General features: G+C 44.8%; 1 protein-coding gene across 1 annotated transcript; it reads right to left on the reverse strand.

The window, feature by feature from the left end:
- Positions 1-560: 560 nt before the first annotated feature.
- LOC144727717 (GMP reductase 2-like) lies at positions 561-22,173 on the reverse strand. Its single transcript, XM_078606755.1, has 10 exons — positions 22,003-22,173; positions 18,814-18,933; positions 17,857-17,940; positions 17,192-17,365; positions 16,137-16,218; positions 14,803-14,909; positions 13,473-13,515; positions 8,948-9,036; positions 4,271-4,341; positions 561-2,711 (listed from the first exon to the last, which is right to left on the reverse strand). Exons 1-10 carry the CDS (start codon positions 22,087-22,089, stop codon positions 2,525-2,527), a joined length of 1,044 nt encoding a protein of 347 aa, XP_078462881.1. The 5' UTR covers positions 22,090-22,173; the 3' UTR covers positions 561-2,524.
- Positions 22,174-25,563: the final 3,390 nt, after the last annotated feature.

A 25,563-nucleotide genomic window follows, 5' to 3' on the forward strand; every position in this document is an offset into this window, starting at 1 on the left:
ACTAACCTTTTTAATCAATCGATACCCTAAAGTTTTGTCATAACACACGTTACAGATGGTAGTGTGTTTTTTTGCCATGGCCCAAAGGGCGACATTGGCATCACGTGCAACATATCAGAAGCCACCTTCGCTGATGCTGCGCCCTGTGACGATTGGGAGGGCAATGCAAATGCCTGTTCTTGAGCCACGTGGTTTGGTTGCGAACTTTGTAACATGTGCAGTTGAACTCGACTGTAAAGCAACGGGACAAACATTCAGCAACAATCTTGGTCCAACTTTTGAACATCAACTTCCATCATCCGGCAAGTGATTTACATCCGGCTGGGTGGCGGTTAACTCCAGGTTTAGTTCAACTGACAAAATGCCTGGCTATCTGGTCGGCCAGTCCAGACCTGGGACGTGGAATTGGTGAAAGTCTTGCGAGTGGGTTCTCATGGGAACTTAATGGTAAAACTGGTACTGCAAACAAAAATCATTTAAATCGGCCATAGGGCCGTGCTGTTCCATAATAAACACCCACCCGCGTTATTCCCATTCTCACATTAGGTCGATACAACAAGTGGGCATGTGGAATGTTTATTGTGCACATTGTCACCATAATTTTTTTTATGTTAAATGCCTCATTTCAACTGCCACGTATTATTATTAAGTACATCGTTGTATTAAAATAAGTGGCTACGTTAATTAATCATCCTTTGCTAATGTCCAAAACTTTCGTTCCAAATATTTTTTTCCAGCCTGATAATATTAACACGTAGTTCGGATGAGATCCGGAATGTATAACACAGGGGTCCCCAACCCCCGGGCCGCGGACCGGTACCGGTCCGTGGCCTGTTAGGAACCGGGCCGCACAGCAGCAGGAGGTTGAGCGGTGAGTCCGCGCGTGGCCCGCCCCCATTATTTTATTATTTACCACTTCCATTCATGCCTCTTTCCCGCACCGCGCACTCAGTCACAGTGTTGGTAAGCCCACAAGCTGCTAAACCCCTAGTAGCCAAAATGAGTAAAAAACAAACGTCGCTGGAGAGCTTCTTTGAAAGGGGGAAAGACCCAATGATGACCCCCCCCTCCCCCGGTCCGTGAAAAAATTGTCTTCCACGAAACCGGTCCCTGGTGCCAGAAAGGTTGGGGACCGCTGGTTTGACACATTAAATCCCTCGGAAAGCTAAAATGTTCACATAAATTAGACCAATAAGTCACTGTGAAGACTAAATTGGCAGAGCCGAAGGAATAATACTGTTGAAATTATATGCGATACAATCATTAACTTTCTCGTTAATCATAAATATGGTCATTACCTCATTGTGTCTGTCTGGGGTCTAAATTCACCTGTGCCTGCAGCAAAAGGGGCAATTCTCCTGCCCAGTTCCTCCGACGCAAGCCAACTCAACCAATTTAACCTTGAGATTCTCAAATGCTCACGCAGCACCGTAGAGTAGAGCTCAAAAACCTTTACCAGGAGCCCAGCGAGGCGAAACTTCGCGAGGTTGACCACTTGGTTTTGGGATGGGAAAGGAGAGCGAGTCAAGAGGCCGAGGTTGGGTCAAACGGGTGTAAAGCGGACTGGAATAGTTGCAACAGCAAAGACTCAATGCGTTCATCAATAACGCAGGCAGTATCAACAAATAATTTGAAATGATTGTGTGTAATGATTCACTCCCCCCTCCCTCTGTGAATGAAGGAACTGGGTCATGATTTGAATCCGGAGACTCAATTACTTTTGCCCTCTTTACCCGTTCCATCTCGTCATTCCTCATTGTAATTTCTATCTTTGTAGCCGTCTTGTGCCCCAATCCTTAGCCTAAAGAAAAAAAAGTATAAATAAAACAATCAATTCGTACATGCGTTATGGTCATGACGATCTAAGTTAATTAATCGTTGTATGCCGAGGAATAATTCAGTTTCTACGATCATTTAAAGCGCTTGGAATGTGTTTCTATACTATTATCGCGTCGGGGTGGGGAACTTGTTATTACACGGAGCCGAATTGTTACTTTTAAATACCTTTGGCAAGGCCACGCAAGTCAACATACTCCACGAAAAATTCTAATCACAGCGAGGCCAGGTGGAAAATGTACCACTCTAGAACTTGTGTGGCTACGATGTTTGCCGTGACAATATCTTAAGTAGGCCGTTTCAATGTCATACCTGTCAACCCATCAGTGCCTACCTTATTACAAACCAACTCCGACTTTATTGGTCACGCTGTACCCTTATAAATCTTAAAGTTCATCCTAAAAAGTCCCATCAGAAGGGAGAAACACAAATAGACAAAATGTATTTTTTGCCTGTGTTGGACCTGAAAACTCAATTTCGCTGTACAAGAATACGGTTAAACCGTATGCGTTGACAGGTATGCAATGTGATGGGCCTCATATGGGGCTGTATAAAATTAAGTTGCAGGCCCTATAAAATAAAGCAGCCGTCTTCCCCTCCCCTAGTACAGAGACATCGGCGGGCCACGGCCATCGACGCGCCGCGTTGAAATCATCGCGCGGCGGACGCTCCAGCGGGCGCGTGCCGGCTAGTTGTTGCTGAACACGGCGTTGATCTGCTGCGTCACGCGGATGAAGGTGGTCCGGCGGCTCAGCTCCTTGAGCTTAGCGGCGCCCACGTAGGTGCACGTGGAGCGCACGCCGCCCAGGATGTCGCGCACCGTGTCGGACACGTCGCCGCGGTACGGCACCTCCACCGACTTGCCCTCCGATGCCCTGCCCGCGCACACGGGGACAAAGACGACGACGACCCATACGTAGCGTTATGGAATCATGGGGTCCACTGCTACCGGCGAGCCCCTATTAAGGTCGATATGGCACATGAGGGAATGGTGCAGCACCACGGACCGGTGTGCAGACTTTCTGTGTAACTTGAGCATCAAGTCTGATTAGTTAACGAGTGGCAGCATGCGATGAGGTGGGGGGGCGATTGTTTTTGCGCTGTTGACCACGTCATAGTCTTGACTGAGGCAGGGTTTGGAATCCATCAGATGCAAAGCATCAACTGGGGCGTGAATTTTTGCAGGCAAGATAAATGCCCCAACCCCTGCCGTGCCTCTCCACTGGACACTCAGCCGCCCACACATCAGTATTGACATGCAAACCCATGCATCTGTAATATATACACACACACAGGCTCATCGACCTGTGGTAAGGGCTTCACTCTCTCACCTGCACACAGACACAAACCTCCTAAGTTTGATATCAATCATGAAGACATGAACACAAACTCAACTGCATTTGAACATTGGTATTGTAAAAAAAATTAGGTGTATGCTTAAAAGAGCGATAACCCGCATACACATTTTAAATATAATCCATGTAAACATTAACAGAACACTCCATAATACACTTTTAAACATAAAGTAGTTTTTAGTGTGTCATCTCTGCACAGAAGGCAAAAAGCCTTTTCAATCCACATACTCTTAATAAAAGGCAACTTTGTGGACATTGAGATGTTGCAGGTTATCATGTTTTATTCTCCAAGACACCTCTCCATTGAACCCTGCCACGAGTCATTCATCACGGTTTGTTTCAGATTTTTTTTTATATATATAGGGGCTACAGCGTTTCCATGAGCTAATCACACTGAATATTGTGAGTCAAAGGCCCAGCCCATAAAAAAAGGCCTAAAAGGCTTGTGGTACTTGGGAACATGGATCCCGGTTCCGTGGTGCAGTTTCTGGGACAGAACTGGACAGGCGTTATTAACCAGGTAAAGTCTTAACTGACTGTAATGTTTTCATCCTACCTGCCTATGTCAGCTGTTATTTCATGCTAATCTCTCACGTTATCATAGCCACTTCCGTGCCAAGTTACATGCTAATTTGTCACTTTAACATCATGCTAATCTCTCACATTAACATAGCCACTTCCGTACCCAGTTACATGATCATTTCTCACTTTATCATGCTAATCTCTCACATTATCATAGCCACTTCCGTACCCAGTTACATTGCTAATTTCTCACGTTATCATCACTAGCCCAGCCACTTCTTTATGACCCTTGGGCTACACCCATTTCAAACCTTTTAAAACAGTCTGCCTCAGCAGCAGACCGCGCTTTCCCACCTGATGACGGACGCTTGTGTTGCGCCCGAAACGTCGTGATTCATTTTATTTTCTACCTACGTGACTTTACCGAAAGAACCAGAGTGGATTCCTGCAGTCACGAAAGCTTCAAATCAAGATTGGACAGGCAGAGTTTGGTTACCTGTTTTTGTGAAAACGAAGGATTCTTCAGACAAGCATCATCTTCATTTGCATCTCCTTACCTGTAATCAGCCACTCCTCCATCGTACTTCTCCATTGCGGTTCCTGAGCTCATGCCATAGAATGTTTTCACCTGGCACCAAACACAATGGACAGCAAGCCACACATATCAAAACTCATTTGCGGAATACAGCTTCAAAATAGCCCGACAGAGAAGGCAGCCTCATTGCTTGCTCTGACACAACCTTGCAGTTTGTTGTGTTACTTTTTCTTTTTTTACTCAGAACGTCTTTGCTATTATTTCTCATGACCGCCAAGCACTTTTGGTCATTACATCATCGGTTACCCACCTCGATTTCAACTTTCCTGACCTGGAGCCTTTGTCCGGACCCCCTGAAGCAGCTCCGTTTATCTTACCCGGTGTTCTTCCCAGGAGACGCCGGCACATTTTAAATATAATTCATGTGCAGGAGAGGCGATGTGCTCTGGGTGAGGCTGAGAATATGGGTGGCCAATCGCCCCCTCGCTTCCCAGTACCTTGCTAGCCAATGTTCAGCCCATTGTCAATAAGCTGGACGAGCTTCGATCGATAATCTGCTACCAACGAGATGTGAAAAACTACAATGTTGTTTGACTGAAACACGACCCTCCCCCCCACTGCTGCTGGACCTAGCGATTCAATCCCAGTGGATTTTCCATCGCACGGAGGGGGGGACAGGACAAAGGCGTCGGGGGAAAAGCAAATGAGTGCTATGCTTCATTGGTAACAACTCTTGTTGTTACCACGGCAATGTAAAGAAGCGCTCGTCATTCTGTTCACCCGACCTCGAGTACCTGACGGTAAAATGCCGGCCCCATTTTCTTCTGTTATCCTCACGAATGTATACATCCCCCCCCCCCCCCACAGGCCGACGCCACTCAAGCTCTCAAGGATTTGTACGGTATTTACACACCCAGAAGCCGCGTTCGTTGTGGCTGGGGATTTTAACACGAAATTTCACCAGCACATCAAATGCCACACACGCTTAGACGACGCTATGGACCACTGCTATTCTCCCTTCCGGGATGGATACAAAGCCCTCCCCCGCCCACCGTTCACGCCTCCATCCTGGAGGCGTGAACGATGGGTAGGAACCCATCTATAGGCAGAAGCTGAAACAGGAATTGCCTGTGACTAAAACTGTTCAATGCTGGTCTAACCAATTGGAATCTGTGCTTCAGGACTGTTTTGCTTCCGTGGACTGGGAAATGTTCTGGGTCGCCTCCGGGAATAACATCGACGAGCACACAGACTCAGTCACCGTGTTCCTCAAGAAGTGCATAGAGGATGTTGTTACAATGGTGATGATTTGTACATATTTCAACCAAAAACCGTGGATGACAGTAGTCGCGCAAAACTGAAAGCGCAAACCACCGCATTTAACCACGGTCGGACGACCAGGAACATGGACGAATACAAACAGGCCAGCTATGACCTCCGATTCTTCTGGGCTGGATGGTGGTGGGAGTCAGGCTTTAGATAGGCATCCGTGTGGGTGGCTTTCCTGTAGACCGAATGTCCCAATGAGCCATCAGGCCTCTTCTCGATCAAAACATCCAGGAATAGAAGCTTGCCATCATTTTCCACTTTCATGGTGAATTTGACAGATGGGTGTATGGAATTGATGTGGTTGAAAAATTGGTTCAGTGCTGGCAGGCCATGTGGCCAGATGACAAACGTGTCACCTACGTATCTCTTCCACAAGGAAGGACGTAGGGTGGATGTTTGGATGGCATCTGTCTCAAATTTTTCCATGAAAACATTCGCTACCACTGGCGATAAGGGAGAACCCATTGGGGTGCCCTCATTTTGTCTGTAGAATGTACCATTCCAGGTGAAGTATGTGTTGGTAAGACAGTGCCTTACCAAAGTTGGTACATCTGGATTCAGTCCTTCTTTTCTACAGTTACATGCTTATTTCTCACTTTAACACCATGCTAATCCCTCACATTAACATAGCCACTTCCATGCCCTCGTTTTAGGAGGCCGCTCTTCTATCTTACAGTTACATGCTAATTTCTCACGTTAACATCACTAGCCCCGGCCACTTCTTTATAACCCTTGAGCGACACCCATTTCAAACCTTTTAAAACAGTCTGCCTCAGCAGCAGACCATGCTTTCCCACCTGATGACGGACGCTTGTGTTGCGCCCGAAACGTCGTAATTTATTTTATTTTCTACCTACGTGACTTTACGCATTGACGGAAGCCTGTGAAACTCCTCCCTTAAGACTACAAAGGCCAAAGGAGGCACCCCTGCTTCTTCAGCTGTCCCTCACACAAAGGAGACTCAGCATTTGGGCGGTTAATTGAACCTTATGGCGGTACCCCGGGGTACCATAGTACCACGGCTCTCGCATAATGCCCGTGATGCAGTAATTTTTAGTCTATTGATGGTCGCGATGCGGCAATCAACTCTTCTTGACGAGCTGTACACGAAGCACTATTCAAAGTTGCATTTTTTGATAATGGATTTTTTATGCTAATGTCTGGCGTGTCGACATCACGGAGCAGCACTGATTTCGGATTGATTGGTACCCCAGTCGCAGAGTGAAGTACACCCCTGGAAAAAATTGTATCCCAGAAATACAATATTTAATTGCCTCGGCCATTTTGTATTATGTGGGTACTGCCATAAGGATCAATTATCCACAAGCCTTGGCTTGAAAAGTTGTGACGTTTGGATTGACCACCACAGCATAGGAATGTTTTCAAATATCATGGTATTAAACATTCACTTGCTCATATGACGTACTGTTATATAACCATGCAGCTCAAGGTTGGTTAAAAGGTTTCAATGACTATTGTGCGTAATCTTAATAACAATTACTGTTACGCCGTACGATCTGGGTTACACATGTAAAACTTAAGCGTTGAACCTAAGAATCATTCAGAACAATAGGTATTTTTAGATATTATGGTTGTTAATTCTACACGACCAACATAATGTATGCAAGGGGTATAACCAAAGCCGTGCCCGACTGCCGTTGTCCTCCCAGTGGCTATCATCGCACACCGCGGCCGAAGGAGGGAGAATCGAACGAGGTAAATCAGGCTCTACAGAGAAGACAGAGAGAGAGAGAGGAAAGGAGGCCATTTCACAATAAACACATGGCTACAGACACACACACCACACCTGGGGGTCAGCTTCTACGAGTCAAAAAGGCCACACCAGGAGCAATTAAGCACAGCTGTGTCCACACTAGTCTTGGGATGACCTCCGGAGGAAGGGGGAAAGTACGGCCGAGCTGATAACCCTCGGCGCCAGGATGTCCGCCGGAGCCAGAACAAAAGGTTAACCAAGCCTGACCAGATGAATGCGAGGGGCGTGATAGTGGGAGGAGCTTCAGGCTCTGATGTGTCTTAGGGAATAAATCCCTACAACGGTAAAAGTCCGGGGTCTGGCCCCCGTAATCAACCAGTGTTGAGTCCAGCTGTGGAATGAGCATGATGCACAGACAACACTGGGAAGGAGCAGCGAGCGGCGTGGCCACGAGCGCACTGCAGCTGTGGACCAAACCGCCGTTCAACACATCGCTGTGTATTGTTCGGGAAGAGATAAGATAGAAGGAACTTTAACTTTACACTCACTCACTATTTTTAACTCTACCTTGTACAGGTTGTGGGCCAAGAAGAATCTCAGCTTGCATGCATCACACACCATAACAAAGGAATTGTGTATTGTCGCGTTACCATGAGATATTAGACTATTGTTTTATTTTAATCACGTGATCATGGATTCGATCATGGATGCTTTCTATTTGATACGCATTTGATGACCACGCGTTCTGTACAAATATTTCCATTTTGAGGTGTTACCTATTGTTTTGGTTTAATCACGTGATTGTGAGATTTGGCCATTGATGATTTTATGATCATCCAGTATGGATTGATGAGTATGTATATTTGCATGGGCGCTATTGATGGTATTCTGATGATAAGAGTTTTGTGGATGTGAGGGTAAGTTGATATTAAAGTAGTTTAGATTAAAAACAGGTTTCCGAGTGCTTATTTCCTAAACTCATGCATCATTGTCGTAATGATGACCTGTATCCTGCGGTAAGATCTGAATCCCGAGACCTGACATAATTACACACATAATTGTTAAAGCGCGAATCAGTAAATGATGAAGCTAAAATAATTTATATTATCACGACTGGCGATACATACCCCTAAGCAACGAGATAACTAATAATCGCACATACATAATCACATACACATACATTCAATACACATTCCTAATTACACTTAACACACATTTTTTTAAAATTACACTCACACTCAGTTACATTAACATTTAAATATTTAACGTACATTTTCACCTTTTAATTATTTTAGTATTTTATCCATATTTCTGATAACAAATTTTAAACAATATATACAACGCTGTACTGATCAGTAAGATTAAGTATGGTCCCACAACGGCCATCATGATGCTTTCATCCAGCCGTGGATTAATAACAGGACTATAAATGAGTATACATTACTAATCAGCAGCCAAAGTGGTCTATGGCACGATACTATCCCAACCCGCCTGCCCTTCCCGGTCTTGTGCTGCCACTAGGCAACCTCAAATCGTGCAATGCTGCACTGACAACACCTGCTACAACACCAGCCCTCCAGAAATATTTAAACAGCCACCACTGCTGGCTGTAGCTATAGAGGTCGTGGTTAGGTGCAGGACAGAGGTGGTCATCACCTGCTTGCCATCGCGCTCCGTCAGGGTCCCACCGCTCTGGGTGTGGCCAGCCAACATTCCTCCCAGCATCACAAAGTCGGCCCCGGCTCCTGCCACACGCACACACGTAAAGGTGATGCTGAGCCCCTCCTCTTTGGAGCAAGATGCAATGCAAAAAAATGTAACTGCTCTTATCTCACGCGTGCCCATGTGCCCGATCGCAGCGAAGCAGGGTTGAGACCGGATGGTGCTGGGATGGGCGACCAATGTGCATAGCAGGTGCGATAGGCTGCAGGGCTACGTGGTGGGCAGCAGAGGGCCATGCAAAAAAATTAATCGTTGCACTATGCTCCCATGTCTAAGCTCCCCACCTTCGCCAAACCCGCGCTGACCAGTGTGAAGTATGCTCAAAAAACCCCCGTGACCCACATGTGGGCGAGGCACTCATCCTGTATGTGTCCGTAGATTATACATTCACACTTGAGTTGTGTCTCGGGCTGTGCTGACATTGCATGAAGCTTTGTTAACAAAAAAAAAATTAAAATGAAAGTCAGGTGATGTCCTAGCGTTCCAGTGACATTCCTGCATTGACCTCTTAAAAAGTACGAATTTTTTGCCCGTCCAAGGACAAGTGTATATTGCAGTAAATCTGAAATATTCAATAGAAAAATTGTTCAGCTCATGATTATTAATGAGGGGGGGGGGGGGGTGCGGCATGTGGAGTGCGCGACCTTCTTGTGCGTTAGTGAAAATTTCCACGCGGGCATGAATATTAATGAAGGGGGGGGGCTATTTTGCAGTGATATAACGCACGGATGTTGCACTGTGCTGCGTAGATTTATTTTTTACCGTCACTTTCTTTAAACGGCATATTTGAAGCGACTTTGCGTAATAAATTATTTCATTCAGCTCGACCTTCCTCTGCGTTGGTGTAAAAATCCACCCACCCATGAATATTAATGAGGGGGGGTGGGTCTCATGTGAAGTGACGTCACGTGCGGGACACACACATTCTTGGCTTATTTTAGTAGTAATGAGAATGCTGTCGACAGATTGCCACGCTATAAGTGACCGTAACTTTCAAGTCTTTTTTGTGTGTCTCATTAACGAAACTGAAACATTATAGCCGGTGCCGAGGCCCAGCGGCAGGGTGTTCGCTGCATGTTGCACAGATTCGCAATTCCAATCAATCGGCCACCCTCACTTTTTTACTGCGGGTGTATTAACCGTAAAAAAAGTTCATAATCAACGTTTTTGGGTTTAGATCGTTGATTATTATGAATAATATTGGTCGCGAAAGCCTACGTGTAAAAAAAGTACAGTCAATTCTCCTATAACGCTGTAGTAGTTGCGTTCCTGAAGACCACCACGCTATGAAAAAGAATCACGTTATAATAAATCATATATAGTATAGGGTAAAGCGCAGTCCGCACTAACACATGAGATGCGTACGCAGGCTGAACAAAGGCCGAGGAACGTGGGTAGCATCTAGAAGCTTCCGGCAGCATCCCGCCGCCTTGTGATGCCACACCAAGGCAGCTGTACAACCAATTAATACTACTCGCGCGACATAATTTCTGTTCACTCAATCGCGTTATATCCAATTTGCATCCGCGTTATAAAAAATGTGTTCCCTAATACATTAATAGCGTTATATCCAATTCACGTTATAGGAGAACAGACTGTGAACGATCCACCCACTGTCATTCCAAACATGTCGGCCGTTATGTGCAGGCATTATGGTCCAATTTTTCCGTCAAATTTAAAAAATGTACCTGCAAAATTACTCAATTGGGACGACACATAACACCGTTCCCGACTGGCGGACCATATCCGTCTGTGAAACGCAGTGCCCTCATGCTAGACCTGCCCTATAAGCAGGGCATGAACACAAAATGTTTTAAATAATTACATTTGTTATGCAGCGTAGGTATGAATCTGCAAGAGCTGTTTGCGTTTTGGATTGTGCCTTCTTTGGCGCATGTTTCAATATCGCTTTTAGTGACTGGCCAATCATTGAGGATTTAATGAAAAAATATTTTTGTTTTCACTCACAATAGGAGCATTGAACGATGCACACAAACCTGAAATATTTCCAAAATATATTTAATACGCATGGCCTAGATTTGTATCACTAGATTCTATGTGCAGCAAACAGCAACAAAAACAGACACTTGATTTTAATTGAAAACCTAAAATAATGATAATTAGATTCCTTGTAAAAGGTTTCAGTTTGGTGTTTTAACATCTTAACACCTGTTTTGTTGCCAGAAAAAAGGGGAAAACCCTATTATCATAATTATAATTTGTTCAATTATTTATTGGTTAAATATATTATAAGATTAGCTGCGTTGGCAGTGGGTGCACACTTATACAAGGGTTTGCCTGATACTCAATAATATTAGGCAAATGTATAAACTTGTAATCAGATTTTTTTTTTAAATTTAATTCTCATCAGGCCCTATGGTGTTAAATGAAGTCTCCAATCCTTATTAACTATGTATCTCTGATCTCTCTCTTCATGTGCTATGAAGGATGGCCATTGTCCAAAACCGAGCCTGTTTTTTTTATTTTGAAGACAGTTTTATTGACGAATGTATTATTGAGTAGTTTCCTGTAAAACTTAATAGCCCACAAAATATCATTCTCCACAAAGTGATAGATTTTTGTTGAGTAGGAGGATTAAGTGGATAAAATAGTTATTTTATTAAAATAATTCTGCAGTTGATAAAACAAAACAAAAACTAAGGAAAGTAGACCGAAAGTGTTCCCATGAAGCTATATTTTTTGGTAAAATATACAGGGTGATCCAAATATAGATACTGCACTGAACAAATAATGGGACATCATGGAGAACAACATTTTTATTTCAAATCCTCTTTGCCAGCTGTCCCCAACCTTTCTGGCACCAGGGACCGGTTTCGTGGAAGACAATTTTTTCACGGACCGGGTGGAGGGGGGGTCATCATTGTGTCTTTCCCCCCTTTTCAAAGAAGCTCTCCAGCAACGTTTGTTTTTTACTCATGTTGGCTACTAGGGGTTAGCAGCTTGTGGGCTTCCCAAAACTGTGACCGAGACAAGTGCGCAGTGCGGGAAAGAGGCGCAGGTGGAAGTAGTAAATAATAAAATCATGGGCGGGCTACGCGCGGACTCACCGCTCTCACCTCCTGCTGTGCGGCCCGGTTCCTAACAGGCCACGGACCGGTAGCGGTCTGCGGCCCGGGGGTTGGGGAGCCCTGCTCTATGCCATCCATCAATCTCAATACACTCATCAAGCATTTTAACACCTTCCTTACTTTTGAAAAGTACATATTTATCCGGGAGAGCCACACTGGGTCGTAGAACTCTTTATTTCAGGAGGGTCTTGGATTGTTTTCATTTTAATATGTTTTCAGCCAATTTCTGAGTGTGTATCCGTGTGGGAGGAAACCAGAGCACCCAGAGAAACTCCACAGGATTAGTCCACGTGCTGCACTGCCTTCTCCTGGCGAGCTGGATTACAGGCGTGGGCCATCACTGCCCAGCACTTTGTCTCATAAAGCCGGTCTGATTTGCTTACAATAGGAAAAAATATAGTATTAAAGATACAGGAGTCCCTCGGTTAAACGTTTAAAATCCATTCCACGAAAACTACTGTGAACCAAAATCAACTTGCAAGAAAGCTGTTTCCACTGCCAAAACAGAATGTAAAGAAAGCCAGTCGAGGTCTAAACGCTCATAAATGGGCGTTGCTGATTGACTTGAGGGCACGGCTCAGCCTACTTAATGAGTGCTCGGATTGGCCAACCTTGGCGCCCACGTGCATAACGTGAACGTACCGTTAATCAACATTTTAACTTTAATCGAAACCATGGGGTCCTATGGGAGGCGAAACGTCCATCAAAAAACATTTCATCGATGTCACTGTTAACCAAGGGAATACTGTAGTGATAGTATAGTCATTACAAATCAAAGGGGTATCTATAAATGGATCACCCTGTATATACATGAATTACCAACTTTGTTCCAGGACACCCCTGCAAACCACAAATATTACATTCCTACTATATTTGTCACAGCCAGCAAGGAGGCTGACCACTCCATAGCAGGAACCCATTTGATGTTGAGCTGACCCAGTGGAAGCCAAAGCCACACAGACACATATCACGCACACACATCTCATCTGTGTAGCTGTAAATGTAGTGACTGTGTCACCGATAACTTGTGTGAACACACGAAAGCCTGTAGTAGTGCGTGCGTTTTTGCAAAGAACGCATGCTCATGCTTGCATGTGACATGGAAGCTTAATTCACGCAAATATCTCGCTACAGTGGCGAGGATTTTCTCCGGGTCTTCCGGATATTCCCATCACATTTAGAAACATGTGTTTTAGAGTGTTTGGTTGCTATACATTTCCACACGATAAGCCAATTCGTTGAGCTATCATTTTTGACCAGGTCACTTCTGAAAAAAGAGCTATATAGCTTAGTGGGCCTTACCTGGTAAAATAAAAAAAATATGTTTGATAGTTTAGTAAAAAAGAAATTCAGAAACTGCGATTCCTTACCAAATGCCTTAGCTACGTCGCCCGGGCAAGTGCAGCCCCCGTCCTGCCAGAGATGCACACACATAGAGAAATACACGTTTCACCTAGTAGGTACGAGAGCTGTTACATGAAGACAGAACATACAAACGACTTACAAAGCGTTATACAGCACGTGTCTCATTGCGAGCAGGGCTAAATGGCCGGTGGTAGATACGAACGACGGAGTAGTAGCCTGAGGAGGAACACGCCCAGAAATTACAGAGATGGAGCCATGAAATCAGCTAATGTGCACGTGCTAGATGGATTGCTACATCGCAGGACGGTGATAGATGACGCCGGTTCCACCCGAAATGTGCCCAATCTCATCAGAACTCGGAAGCGGAGATCCAACAGCGTTTGGAAATTGAGCATCCTCCATGAACTCGGCGACATCATGTGACCCAACCCCCCAAGTTTTTGAAATCAATAAAAATGTTTTTGTTGTTAACGCTACAGCAATTCCATTATAATTGTGCTATGTGATAGAATCTCAACATGAGCAGTGTTTCACCTCGAGTGAGAGAATGTTCTGTACAGCAATACTTATGAAAATTGTTAATTGGCTTCTTCATGCACGTTGTGAGCAAATATTGTAGAGCAAACCCTTCCCTCTCGCAGGGTATAACTATCGCGATTTGCGGTTTCGTGCCAAACTTATTGAGGCACAATTCGCCTGTGGCTCGATCATTTAAGGGATGACCGCACAATTCCTGTGCGCATCGTAACTGTACTGCTCGCGGCCTATCACAGGGGCCAGGTCATGTGTTCTCAGCGTCCAGTGAGGTAGTCAGGTTCAGCCGCACGATTTTTCTTTCTGTAGTGTGCAGTACTGTACGCGGATACGTGTACAGTATTGCACGCTACATTTTTTTTTCATTCTATACATTTACCATACAAGTTATTTCTAACACTAGAAAACATTAATCGTATTTTACATTCAAAATACCTCCTGTTTAATGTTTGGATGTAGGATAACATAAAACAAAAGGAGGGGGTGTCGTATTACGAACCGTGAACAAAACCCTAGTTTTTCCATTTGAGTTTGCGGATTGTGGATATTGGCAATTGTGGATATTTTCAAGAATGTAACCGCCGTAAGGGGCAAGGGGTTTGCTGTACATGCTCTGAAAAACAGTGTTGTCTCGTTCCATCATTACCAGCCACGGTGATTTGTAAACATCAGCACTGGGAAGGCAGAGGCAGCTGGGCGATACCACCTCCGCTTGCACTGGTGCAGACCTTAATAGGTGCTCGCGAACAGCACGTGCTCCGACAGACAGCCTAATATTGGCTGGTCCGGCAGCGTCCTCACCGAGATGATGTGCCCGCCGAGTCCATGTGCGGCGTCCCCACACTCCAGTACGGCGCTCAGCTGCGGGTATCCCACGCCGGTCTTGGTGCGCGTCGTGCACACCGAGCCTACACACACGTGTGTCGACACACAGACAAACAAGCGCGGTAAGACACACACGCACAGACAGGCTAACACACACAGACATGCAGACAGACAAAAGGACATATATACAGACACACAGATGGAAAAACACACACACAGACATGCCATGCAGGCAGACGCACAGAAAAGTACAAAGATAGACATAATAAAACAGGCAGACATACCGATACAAAACCCAGACGAGTAAAGACATACTTACATATATGCACAGAGAGTTAAATACAGACAGGGAGACATAGAGACACACAAAGAGAAAGATTCTCCATTTAGCCTTTAACAGACTGTTAGGGCAAGTGCTGTTAGCGAGTACCCATGAAGGCTGGACCGGCACATGAGGGGGTGGGTGACCAACACCATGCCCGGCCGCCTTTGTCTCTCCAGTGGCGATGTTTACACACCGCACCAGGTACTCATTTGAGGCTGAGTCGACTAAGGGGAGGCCCAGGACCGGTTCAGATAATCGTCACTGGTGTTGGCCGTGACCGGGAATCGAACTCGGGTCGCCAGGTTCATAGTGCAGCATGCTAACCGTTACACTACCGCTACCCACTCGCACACACACTAACACACACACACAAACTGACATGCAGACACACATACGGGAGCTTGTGCTGTTCAGTAAGGTGCAACATTGCTGTGTGCACCTATGCCACAGAACGTGATTTATACGCACACAGGTCTTCTGAAAATAGCATGCAGAATGCACCTGCCTCATCAGATCTCGCAAGCTAAGAAAGTCGGAGCCTGGATATAGTGCTTGGATGGGTGACCACCATGCAAAATAGATGTTAAGAGCTTGTGGGGCTATGTGGTGAGAAGCTGCTGAGGGCAGTAATGCGTCCTGCCCAAGCCCACTTCAAGGTAAATAATTGACATTATTACAACAGAATGGGAAAGTTTCCTCAATTCCCCCTGCCACCATCTATCCAGCATTATAAACTGGAACACCACAGTCAGTTGATGGGTAGGTCACGTGCGGTGGGATCGTGAATGTATAAATACCTCTTCCAGCCAGCGTGGAAGAGAAGGCCAAATACCCTCCAGAGGTGTTCCCTCTCGTTGGAGGCTCTTCCACCAGCAGAGGCATGAGCAAGCAATTGCAGGGCTGCACCTTTACCTGTTATATTTTTAACGTAATACGGTTAAATGACTGACCACTCCGCACATGCGAAATGATGATCAATACCCACCTGGGCCGATTCCAACTTTAATGATATCAGCCCCAGCCAAAAGTAGCTCCTCCACCATCTCCCCCGTCACCACGTTGCCCGCCTACATGCACGAAGACATGGAGGTTATGAAATACATCACAGCAGATGTAAATCTCAAATGATGAAAGACTGAATTGAGTCACAAATTTGTCTTGCTTTGCGACCTAGTTGAAAGGATGCAGTCAGACAAGCACTAACAAGCATGCTACCAATGACCTCGTCATTGTGAACGACAAACATCAACAGACAATTTCAAAGGGCTTCAGCGGATTTAGATTGCTCTGTGCACACACAAGGCCGTTCACATTATGTAACCAAACACTGCACGCAATCACACAATCGTGCTTTTCCTGCCGCAAAAATGCACGCACAGCGCAATAAGAAGGTTACACGCCACAGGTGGCGCGGACATTTTATAGGTCAGAGTGTTTGAATGACGTCACGAAGGGGTAGGGGTGTGTGAGGTGAGAGGACGGTGAGGGTTGGACGGACAGTGCTCAGGTGATACTATAGATGTGTAGTAAAATATGGTCGACTGTATGGAGGTGCTGTAGCTGACGGGAAAGGACATGAGGGTTACTTAGTTTAACATGATTAATTGTATTAATGTGCTTGTTTTTCCAGGAAAGGCTGACAGAGTCTCATGACTCGTTTTCAAGAGGGTCCTCCTAAGTTTCAGCAAAATGGGGCGATGTCGCTTTGTGGAATAGCAAGCGAGCCATTTGCGGATAATGTTCAGCATTGGGACATTTGTCCAATACTAGTTACATTGTGTGTTTATTTTAGCGATGGAAAGAAATGGATATCCTGGAGTACCAGTGTGAACTGTGGAGAAATAATCTCCATAACCGATATGGTGTGGGTTTATCTATTGGCAGGAGCTACAGTATATTTTCTTCTGACAAATTGGGTGGGGGGTGGCAATATCTCCCCCCCCCACCCCTGACTTCACTTTGGAAGCTATGATTACAGTTACAGTGCGTTAGAACGGGTCTCCGAAAATCGTGGCAAAATTACTCTGGGCATCATCTTACCATGATGGTGTGATCAGGGAACTTTTCGCGCACGCTCTTGACAAACTCGACGAAGTGCTCCGAATAGCCATTGGCGACGTCCAGGCAGATGTAGCGGAGGGCTGGCACGGCCTGCAGCACAGCCGAAATACGAGCCAGGTCCTTGGTGCCGCTGCCTGCGCTCACAGCAACGTGCTGGAAAGAACACAGACACACACACACACACATCTACTGTGTAGCCATTAAACACACTGTTGAGGCAAGGACACCATTGTCTGGGGAGGCACGGGGACCGATTCTGATCATGCTTTCCAGGAATGTTAAGCATGGCAGCATGTCGAACCGAGGTTTCTAGGTCCATAGTGCAGTGCACTCACTGCGCCATCACTCTGTACGTTGGCAAACACGCACACACAAATGCGGGCACTGAGTATTGTGATGGGACCGTACTCAAGACTTGCCAACATCGGTTCAACAATGATGGCAGGTCCACGACAGCGCGATTGCAACCATTGGAGTAATTTGGTTCGCATAGCATATACGAAGTGGGGAGGCCCTCCTCCAGCAGTGGATTGACAAAAAGGCTTTACATGTACACGTGATCATATTTTAGCATCATACAATGTAAATTGGTGCTTTCATTACACCGGTGCAACCAGCAGTGAGTATCTTCCAACTGTTGTTACCTCCAAACAGTCGGGGTTTTTGGATGCAAATTCCACCCAGTCGTCCAAGGAGTAGTGCTTGTGCACAGCAGTGAAGAGGGTGTGCTGCAGACAAAGTACATTCACAATTATTTTAGCATGCCCGCACTGGTATAAAGGGCTTTTAAGGCTCACATTTTGACAACGGTGCTGATTTTGACGAGAAAAACTGATCCGAGTGGTGCGAGCCGAACGACTTGACATTTAAAACCATATGACATCCCCATGCCGATGGCTTTATTATTGACTCATGATTGCTTCGTCTTTATCAACTGAGACTGAAGCTACAAACGGACTGCTGAAAGCCACGTACATACAGCCATAGAAACTCTACTCGCAACAAACTTTTGTCTAGCTTTTTGTCATTTTGGCGATCAAGGTCACTCTTGCAAATCAGACTCTTATCTTATTTTGAGTTCTCACATTGTTAAAAAAAAATAAAAATCTACTTAGGCCTCCCCTAAAACATTAGGCCATGTACTGCCTCTGCTAAACTCAAAATACACAATGAAAATTAAAGTGCACCGCATTCATAATGACCAAACAGCTGTCTGCAGTGACAATGGTGTATAATATGGAGACATGCAGTCTGTAGTTATACAGTACTTGCTAGCATTTAGAATAGTGCACAGATTACAAAATCATGCAGTCATAGCGACAGCCAGTAGCCTGCAGTGCAACAACATGACCACCCAAACATGTCCATCCACCGCCGAATTGGGGACCATCACCTTACTCTTTGGTTATTTCGGTAAAGTCATGTCGATATAAAAATGAAATAAAATAAATCACGACGTTTCGGTCGTCATCAGATGACGGACGCTTGTGTTGTGCCCGAAACGTCGTGATTTATTTGATTTTATTTTTATACCTACGTGACTTTACCCAAAAAACCAAAGAGTATGGATTCCTGCAGTCACGAAAGCTTCAGACCATCACCTTGTTTAAGGCCTTAACCATCTCGAAGGTTCCCACGGTGTCCATGTTGGCAGCGATGATGGGGATTCCTGTGTAGGTGCCCTTGGAGTTGCGGAAGGTGAAGGTGCGAATCAGATCAACCTGGAGGGCGGAATAACGTAACGCGTTGTTCCATTAGCACCGTGTCGGTTTACGTCTCCGATGAGTGTTCGAATTGTGCCGAGTGTTGTTCGGAATGATGTCCAACGTTTTGCTCTATGAGCTTAAGAAACGCATGTGTTGAGAATGTGGCTGTTCTAAATGTCCACGTGATAAGCCACGTCGTTGAGCTATCATTTGCGTCCAGGTTGCTTCAAAAAAAGAGCTGTAGAGCTCAGTGGGCCTTACCTGGTAAAATAAACAAAGTTTATAGAATAGTTGTTTTTTATAACTTCAGGAAACTGAGTAGCTCGCTATCACCTTCATTGCCTGCCGCTGCTATTGGTGCTTCGTGCCACCAAAACAAAACTCATTACAACCCAATACAATTTAAAACAAACATACACAGTGATAGTGGATAAACACGTATTAAGATTAAAGCCGGACATGAGATACGATGATGTAAATTACTGGGTTAATGAAATTCTTCCGTTTGATTGAGCATTGTAGTTTTATTTTCAGTTTCATTTTTTTGGTATAGCCCTGTGAGCCATTCGGCTCTTGAATCGGGTGCAACCGCAACAAACAAAAACATGAGCAAGAAAACATCTTAAAGTGACTATGCGCAAACAGAAAAATCCAGGAAAAGACAGCAAAAAATCTTCCAGAAAAAAGCACCCTTACACCAACTCTCTGTGCAAAAATCCCAGTGGAATGCAATTCAAACAACAAACAACCACAAGACAACTTAGATTAAAGCCATCATTCTAACTCCGTACTACAACAAACAAACATGGCCAAACCAACAATGGATGTTGTCAGCTGAGAAAGTATGTTCGCTGCAGCTAGGCCTCGGCAAGGTAAGGTAATTTACCCTTTTTACCGGGTAAAAGGGTAAAGGTAAAGGTGTCAACATGCCAAGGGGTAAGGTAAAGGGTAGGGTAAAGGTAGCTCGGAAGAATTACCCGGTAGGGTAAAGGTAGCGCGAAGTATTACCCGGTAAATCCGGTACCTTATTTACTGCTAAACGATTCGTGGCGCAGTCCGTGGCCTCCATTTAATAAGTAATATTTTTTTTTTACTTTATTAAAAACACGCTTTTATTAAATGTATGAGTAATGGCAGAACTCCACGACTCCAGGAAGTGGCCCCGAAGCTTGCCACAACGTAAGGGACCATGGTGATTTACAGCCAACGTCAGTTGAGCGTGGACAATTAGACCCAAGCCGAAACATAACATATAAAAAAGATTGTTTAAAAATATATAGATTATTTTATGATAGAATATAGTATTGTCATCAGTATGACATAAGTATACCAAGTTTGCAGTCCATACCACATTGGGAAGTGGGTTAAAATTGAGTTACAAGATTTGAGGATACAACGACAACAACAACAGAGTTAAAAGAAAGCATGTAAAATTGGAATAATCCAGTGTGTTCTATATGTATAAAGCGCTCTACCTACCATTTACCGGTATCAACCTTGTTCATGTGTAGTAGTACCCCAGTAATTACCCTGTAATCGGGTAATTTGTATGGGGTAAGGGTAAAAGGTAGGGTAAAAAGGTAGGCTCGTTGCTTTTTACATTTGACCTTTTACCTTACCTGCAAAAGGGTAAAAGGTAGGGTAGAGTGATTGTATTGTGGTGAGGTAAAACGTAGGGTAAAGGTAGGCTCGTTGTTTTTACCTTTTAACTTTTACCTTACCTTGCCGAGGCCTAGCTGCAGCCTAAAACAGCCTTGTCCATGCATGCTGGTCGCCCAATACAAGCACTGCCCAGGAGGCTAAATCCAACTTAGCTTCCGAAACATGGAGCACCAAACCAAACCTTCCCACCACCCCCATCCACTGCCAGCCGAACGCCCCAATAACACAGCACGCCACGTTGGTCATGGGGGTCGTTTGACCATACTTCACCAATGTCGTGGTCAGCTGACGGCACCGGTGAATCCCCCAACAGTAACGCAACCGATTTAAAGCTTTCGTGCCTGCAGGGATTCATGTTCTTGGTTCTTTTGGTAAAGTCACGTAAAAGGGAAATAATAAAACAATAAAATTCTCACGACGTTTCGATTGCAACACAAGCAATCATCATCAGGTGTGAAAACCACAGCAAGAAAGTTTGAAAAAAAAGTGGCGGCTTTCACACCTAAGGTGGTTTTCACACCTGATGATGATTGCTTGTGTTGCAATCGAAACGTCGTGAGAATTTTGTTTTTATTTTTAATTACTTTATTATTTCCCTTCTACGTGACTTTACCGAAATAACCAAGATTAGGAACGCGACCATCAACGAACCTTACGGGTCAACAGCGGCCGTGGTAGCAATACTCAACACGGGGAGTGGGCCCACGCTGCCAGAACGTGGCACCGTCTCTCCCGATTGTCCCTCCTAACTAATGGGCGAAAATCTGTCACGACGACTGTGAACCCATAGTCCAGTAGTCTACGAGTTCGTACGACTGTCAACCCACAGTGCAGGTAGTCCCCGACTTACGACGGCCCGACTTACGCTATTTCGATCTTACGATGGTCGATACGACAAAATTGTAAAATATTTAAAATTTCGCGCGGTAGGCGAACGCAGCAGCGTGCGAGGCACGATGCCGTAAGTTGGGACGCTGCCGGGATGTTATGCATCTCACGCCTTGCGTGAAGTTGCAGTTCATATAGGTGGGCTAAGAATTGACCTTGTTTTTTTAAACTTTACATTTCACCGTGCAATAGAGTATTGTATTTAATTAATAAATGCTGTATATAGTTTATACAGTATTGTACTGTAAATGGCTCTGTTTTGGCTAAATTATCACTATAGGCCATCTTCGACTTACGACATTTTTGACTTACGATGGGGGTCGTCGTAACGCATCTCCATCGTAAGTAGAGGACGACGTTTTGTGTTTGCCGACCGGGGGAGAGTTACACGATCACCAAATCATGGCGAATGCCGGCTGTTATTAGCACAGCGGTCGAGATAACCGGAACGGGTGCGTGGTGGTCATTCGCAAAGGGGAGTTCATACAACCAAGACAACAACCACCATCATCATCGTCGCCACCGCGGTCTGACCTCGCTCCTGCTCTTGAGGGTGCTTCTCTTGGGCCGCAGGAGGACATCCTTGAAGTCGAGCTTCACGTCGTTGTCAATTCGCGGCATCTTCGTGCAGGCGACGGAAAAGGAACCTTCGAGCGAGCGACAGAGAGAATCAGAGGGAAACTAACCTCTAAGCTGGCAAACGCGGACGCTGGGGGGATGTCCGAGGGAAAACGTCTGAGCTGGCATGATCGGGTGTGGGGGGAGGGGTCACGTCACGCCGGTGAAACTTTTCGCCAATAGGAATAAGTAATGCTCTTAGGTTTTTTCGGTAAAGTCACGTCGGTAAAAATAAATAATAAAAATAATAGAAATAATCATAGAAATTAAATTATAATAATTATGACAATTTTATAAATGATAATAAAATAAAATTATAATAATTTTAATAATTGTATTTCTATTATTATTTCTGTTATTTAAAATAAAAGTAAAAAAAATATTACTTATTTCTTCTAGATTTGAAGCTTTCGTGACTGCAAGAATTCATACTCTTAGTTTTTTTCGGTAAAGTCACGTTGGTAAAAAAATAATAATAAAACTAATATAAATAATCATGGAAATAAAATTATAATAATTACAATAATTGTATTTATATTATTATTTATATTATTTTTAATAAAATTTTATAGTTATAATTTTATTTCTATTATTTTTATTATTTATTTTTACCTACGTGACTTTACCGAAAGAACCAAGAATATGAATCCCTGCAGTCACGAAAGCTTTAAATCAAAAGAAATAAGTAATATATATTTTTTAAACTTAAAAAAAAACACGCTGAAATGAAATGTACCGTACTGGTAATGGAAGAACTCCACGACTTCAGGAAGTGGCCCAGGAGCTTGACATAACGTAAGGATTGTGGTCATTTACAGCCAACGTCAGTTTAGCATGGACAATTCGACCCAAGCCGAAACATAACATATAAAAAAGAATGTTTTAAAATGTTTTTCTTTTATTTTTTATTGTAGAATATAGTATTGTCATCAGTATGACATATATATACCAAGTTTGCAGTCGATACCACATTGGGAAGTGGGTAAAAATTGAGTTACAAGATTTGACTGTCCGTCGTGCAGGGAGGGGCTGGGTGGGGAGGGAGGGGCTGGGTGGAGAGGGGCTGGGTGGGGAGGGTGGGGCTGGGTGGGTGGTGGGAGGGGTGGGGCAGGGTGGGGAGGGGAGGGGCTGGTCACCCCTTAGTGCCCTTATAAAACTCAACGTTTAACCTACTCACGCCGGCTTGTGCCCGCCCTCACAGTCGGGCATATTTACAGAATACACCACGCCGCCGTTGACCCTGGCCATTGACCGAGCAACCCAACGTTCCTACCAGCTCCCTCCGCAGGAATGTGTTTGTTTCCAGCCACTGTATTATTGACTAATGTGTTTGAGTGATGTTGCTGTTGTTGTTGTTGATAATAAATGTGCGTGTGCACCACTGCCAACGCAGGAAAGTCTCCTTCTTGTAGTCTCATGACTTGTCAAGGAAGCTTCCTGCCAAGTTTTCAGTAGGATGCGATGATGATTGCCATGTATCATCATTCCAATTGAGTAATTTTTGTTGGGTTATAATTGATCAAATTTGGACCACAAAGCGTAAATACAATGGCCTACTCTTGCGAACGAATCCCTTGACGTCTACCCTATTTTTACGAGAAATACACCTGCAGTTTAACGCTATCTATATTTATAAAATCGCAAATCTGTCTGTCTGTCTGTGTGTGTGTCTGTGTGTCGCCGGACCATACGCAGTTTCATTGGACGGCGGTTGCCCCTGGCAACGGGTAGCGACGCATTCGCTGCCGGGTGGACGCCATTTTTAATTCCCGTTAAAAATATGCGCACGCATTAACACGCGACTCTGAGGTAAATTCATCAAAGTTTCACGTCCTCTTCACTCCCCTCCCACCACAATGTGTGCAATTACTATTATAGGATCGGTAGATAATAAAATTATAGCGATTACACAGTATTATTGTAGCGCGGGGGGGGGGGGGGGTAACGGCCCCGATACCCAGCCTCAGCCGGGTGGGCAATCTAGGCGAGGCCGGAGGCTCTGCACGGTACTAGGCCTCGGCACCCCACCCGTGTCAAGCGACGACTTTGTGGTATAAACTCGATATACCCAGCGTTGCCCGGGGGGAAAATACATTTAAAATCTTATGAAAACTTTCAAACATTACATACCAATGAAAAAACAACTGTCTAATTACTTTTAAACCCGACGCGCCAAGAATCGATTCTTTAAATGTTGACTGTACAAATAGTCATTAAGCTGGGTGAGCGTACTGCCAGTCTATAATGTAGACTGTAGCCTGCTTATTAAATTGGGTGAGTGTACTGCCAGTCTATAATGTAGACTGTAGCCTGGTTATTAAGCTGGGTGAGCGTACTGCCAGTCTATAATGTAGACTTTAGCCTGGTTATTAAGCTGGGTGGGTGTACTGGCAGTCTATAATGTAGACTGTAGCCTGGTTATTAAGTAAAGTTAGTCAATTTGTAACACGTAGGCTTTCGCGACCATTATTCATAAACAACGTTATTGGGTTTAGAGCGCCTTATTTATTAATGTGTTGTAACCCTCCACCACCCGACACGGCCAATCAGTAAAAAAGTGTCCCGTTGAAAAAAGACTAATAGTTGGTAGTGAGGGGAACATTTTATTTTGCGTTAAAAATGCTTTAAAAATACACTAAACGCTCAGGTAAATTCTTCACTGCGTGATGTCCCCCCACCCCGATGCGTGCAGTGATTACCAGAGGTGGGACAAAGTCATTGTTATGCAAGTCCAAGTCGAGTCGCAAGTCATCAAATTCATGACTCGAGTCTGACTCGAGTCCAAGTCACATGACTCGAGTCCACATCTCATAGGTGGGACAAAGTCATTGTTATGCAAGTCCAAGTCGAGTCGCAAGTCATCAAATTCATGACTCGAGTCTGACTCGAGTCCAAGTCACATGACTCGAGTCCACACCTCTGGTGATTACTACTATACATTTGCTAGATGCTACCACTATACTATAGGCCGTAGATATTACTGCACAGCGGCCGAGGAGATCGTGGCTGGGGGGGGTAGCAGGCCATCTGTGTATATATGTAAGGTTATTAAGAAATATATTTTTCACCCGGGCAACGCCGGGTACTTCTGCTAGTATATATATATTTTTACCAAGGTGAATTGAGTCATGGCCACATTATAGCTCAACGAAGTGGCCAAATGCTCAAAACGCATGCTCATTCGAAATGTAAAAATCGGTGGACCTGGAGAAAAATCCACGCGACCATGGAGAGAGACACGCAAACTCCAAATATACAGCAGCAGGCGTCAGGTGGGTATCGAACCCACGACCTCCTGCATACCAGGCGAGGCAATTAACATCTCCTAGCCACCGTAGCGCCCTAATACACCCGCTGTAGTAAGGGGCCGTCCATAAATGACGTCACGCGATTTTTGACGATTTTTGACCCCCCCCCCCCTTCGTCACACGGCGGCACAAAAAGTCAGACCCCCCCTCAAATATGACGTCACAATGC

Source organism: Lampetra planeri, chromosome 26, assembly GCF_965212315.1.
Source record: "Lampetra planeri chromosome 26, kcLamPlan1.2.h2, whole genome shotgun sequence".
NCBI classification, from domain to species: domain Eukaryota; kingdom Metazoa; phylum Chordata; class Hyperoartia; order Petromyzontiformes; family Petromyzontidae; genus Lampetra; species Lampetra planeri.

Excerpts from the sequence above, each read along its gene's own strand:
- LOC144727717 (XM_078606755.1), bottom strand. The coding sequence starts at position 22,089 with ATGCCGCGAATTGACAACGACGTGAAGCTCGACTTCAAGGATGTCCTC. Across the intron at positions 16,219-17,191 it reads TCCCTGATCACACCATCATG|GCGGGCAACGTGGTGACGGG; the intron begins GTAAGATGATGC and ends TCGTGCATGTAG. Across the intron at positions 4,342-8,947 it reads CGGAGCGCGATGGCAAGCAG|GTGAAAACATTCTATGGCAT; the intron begins GTGATGACCACC and ends GTTTGGTGCCAG.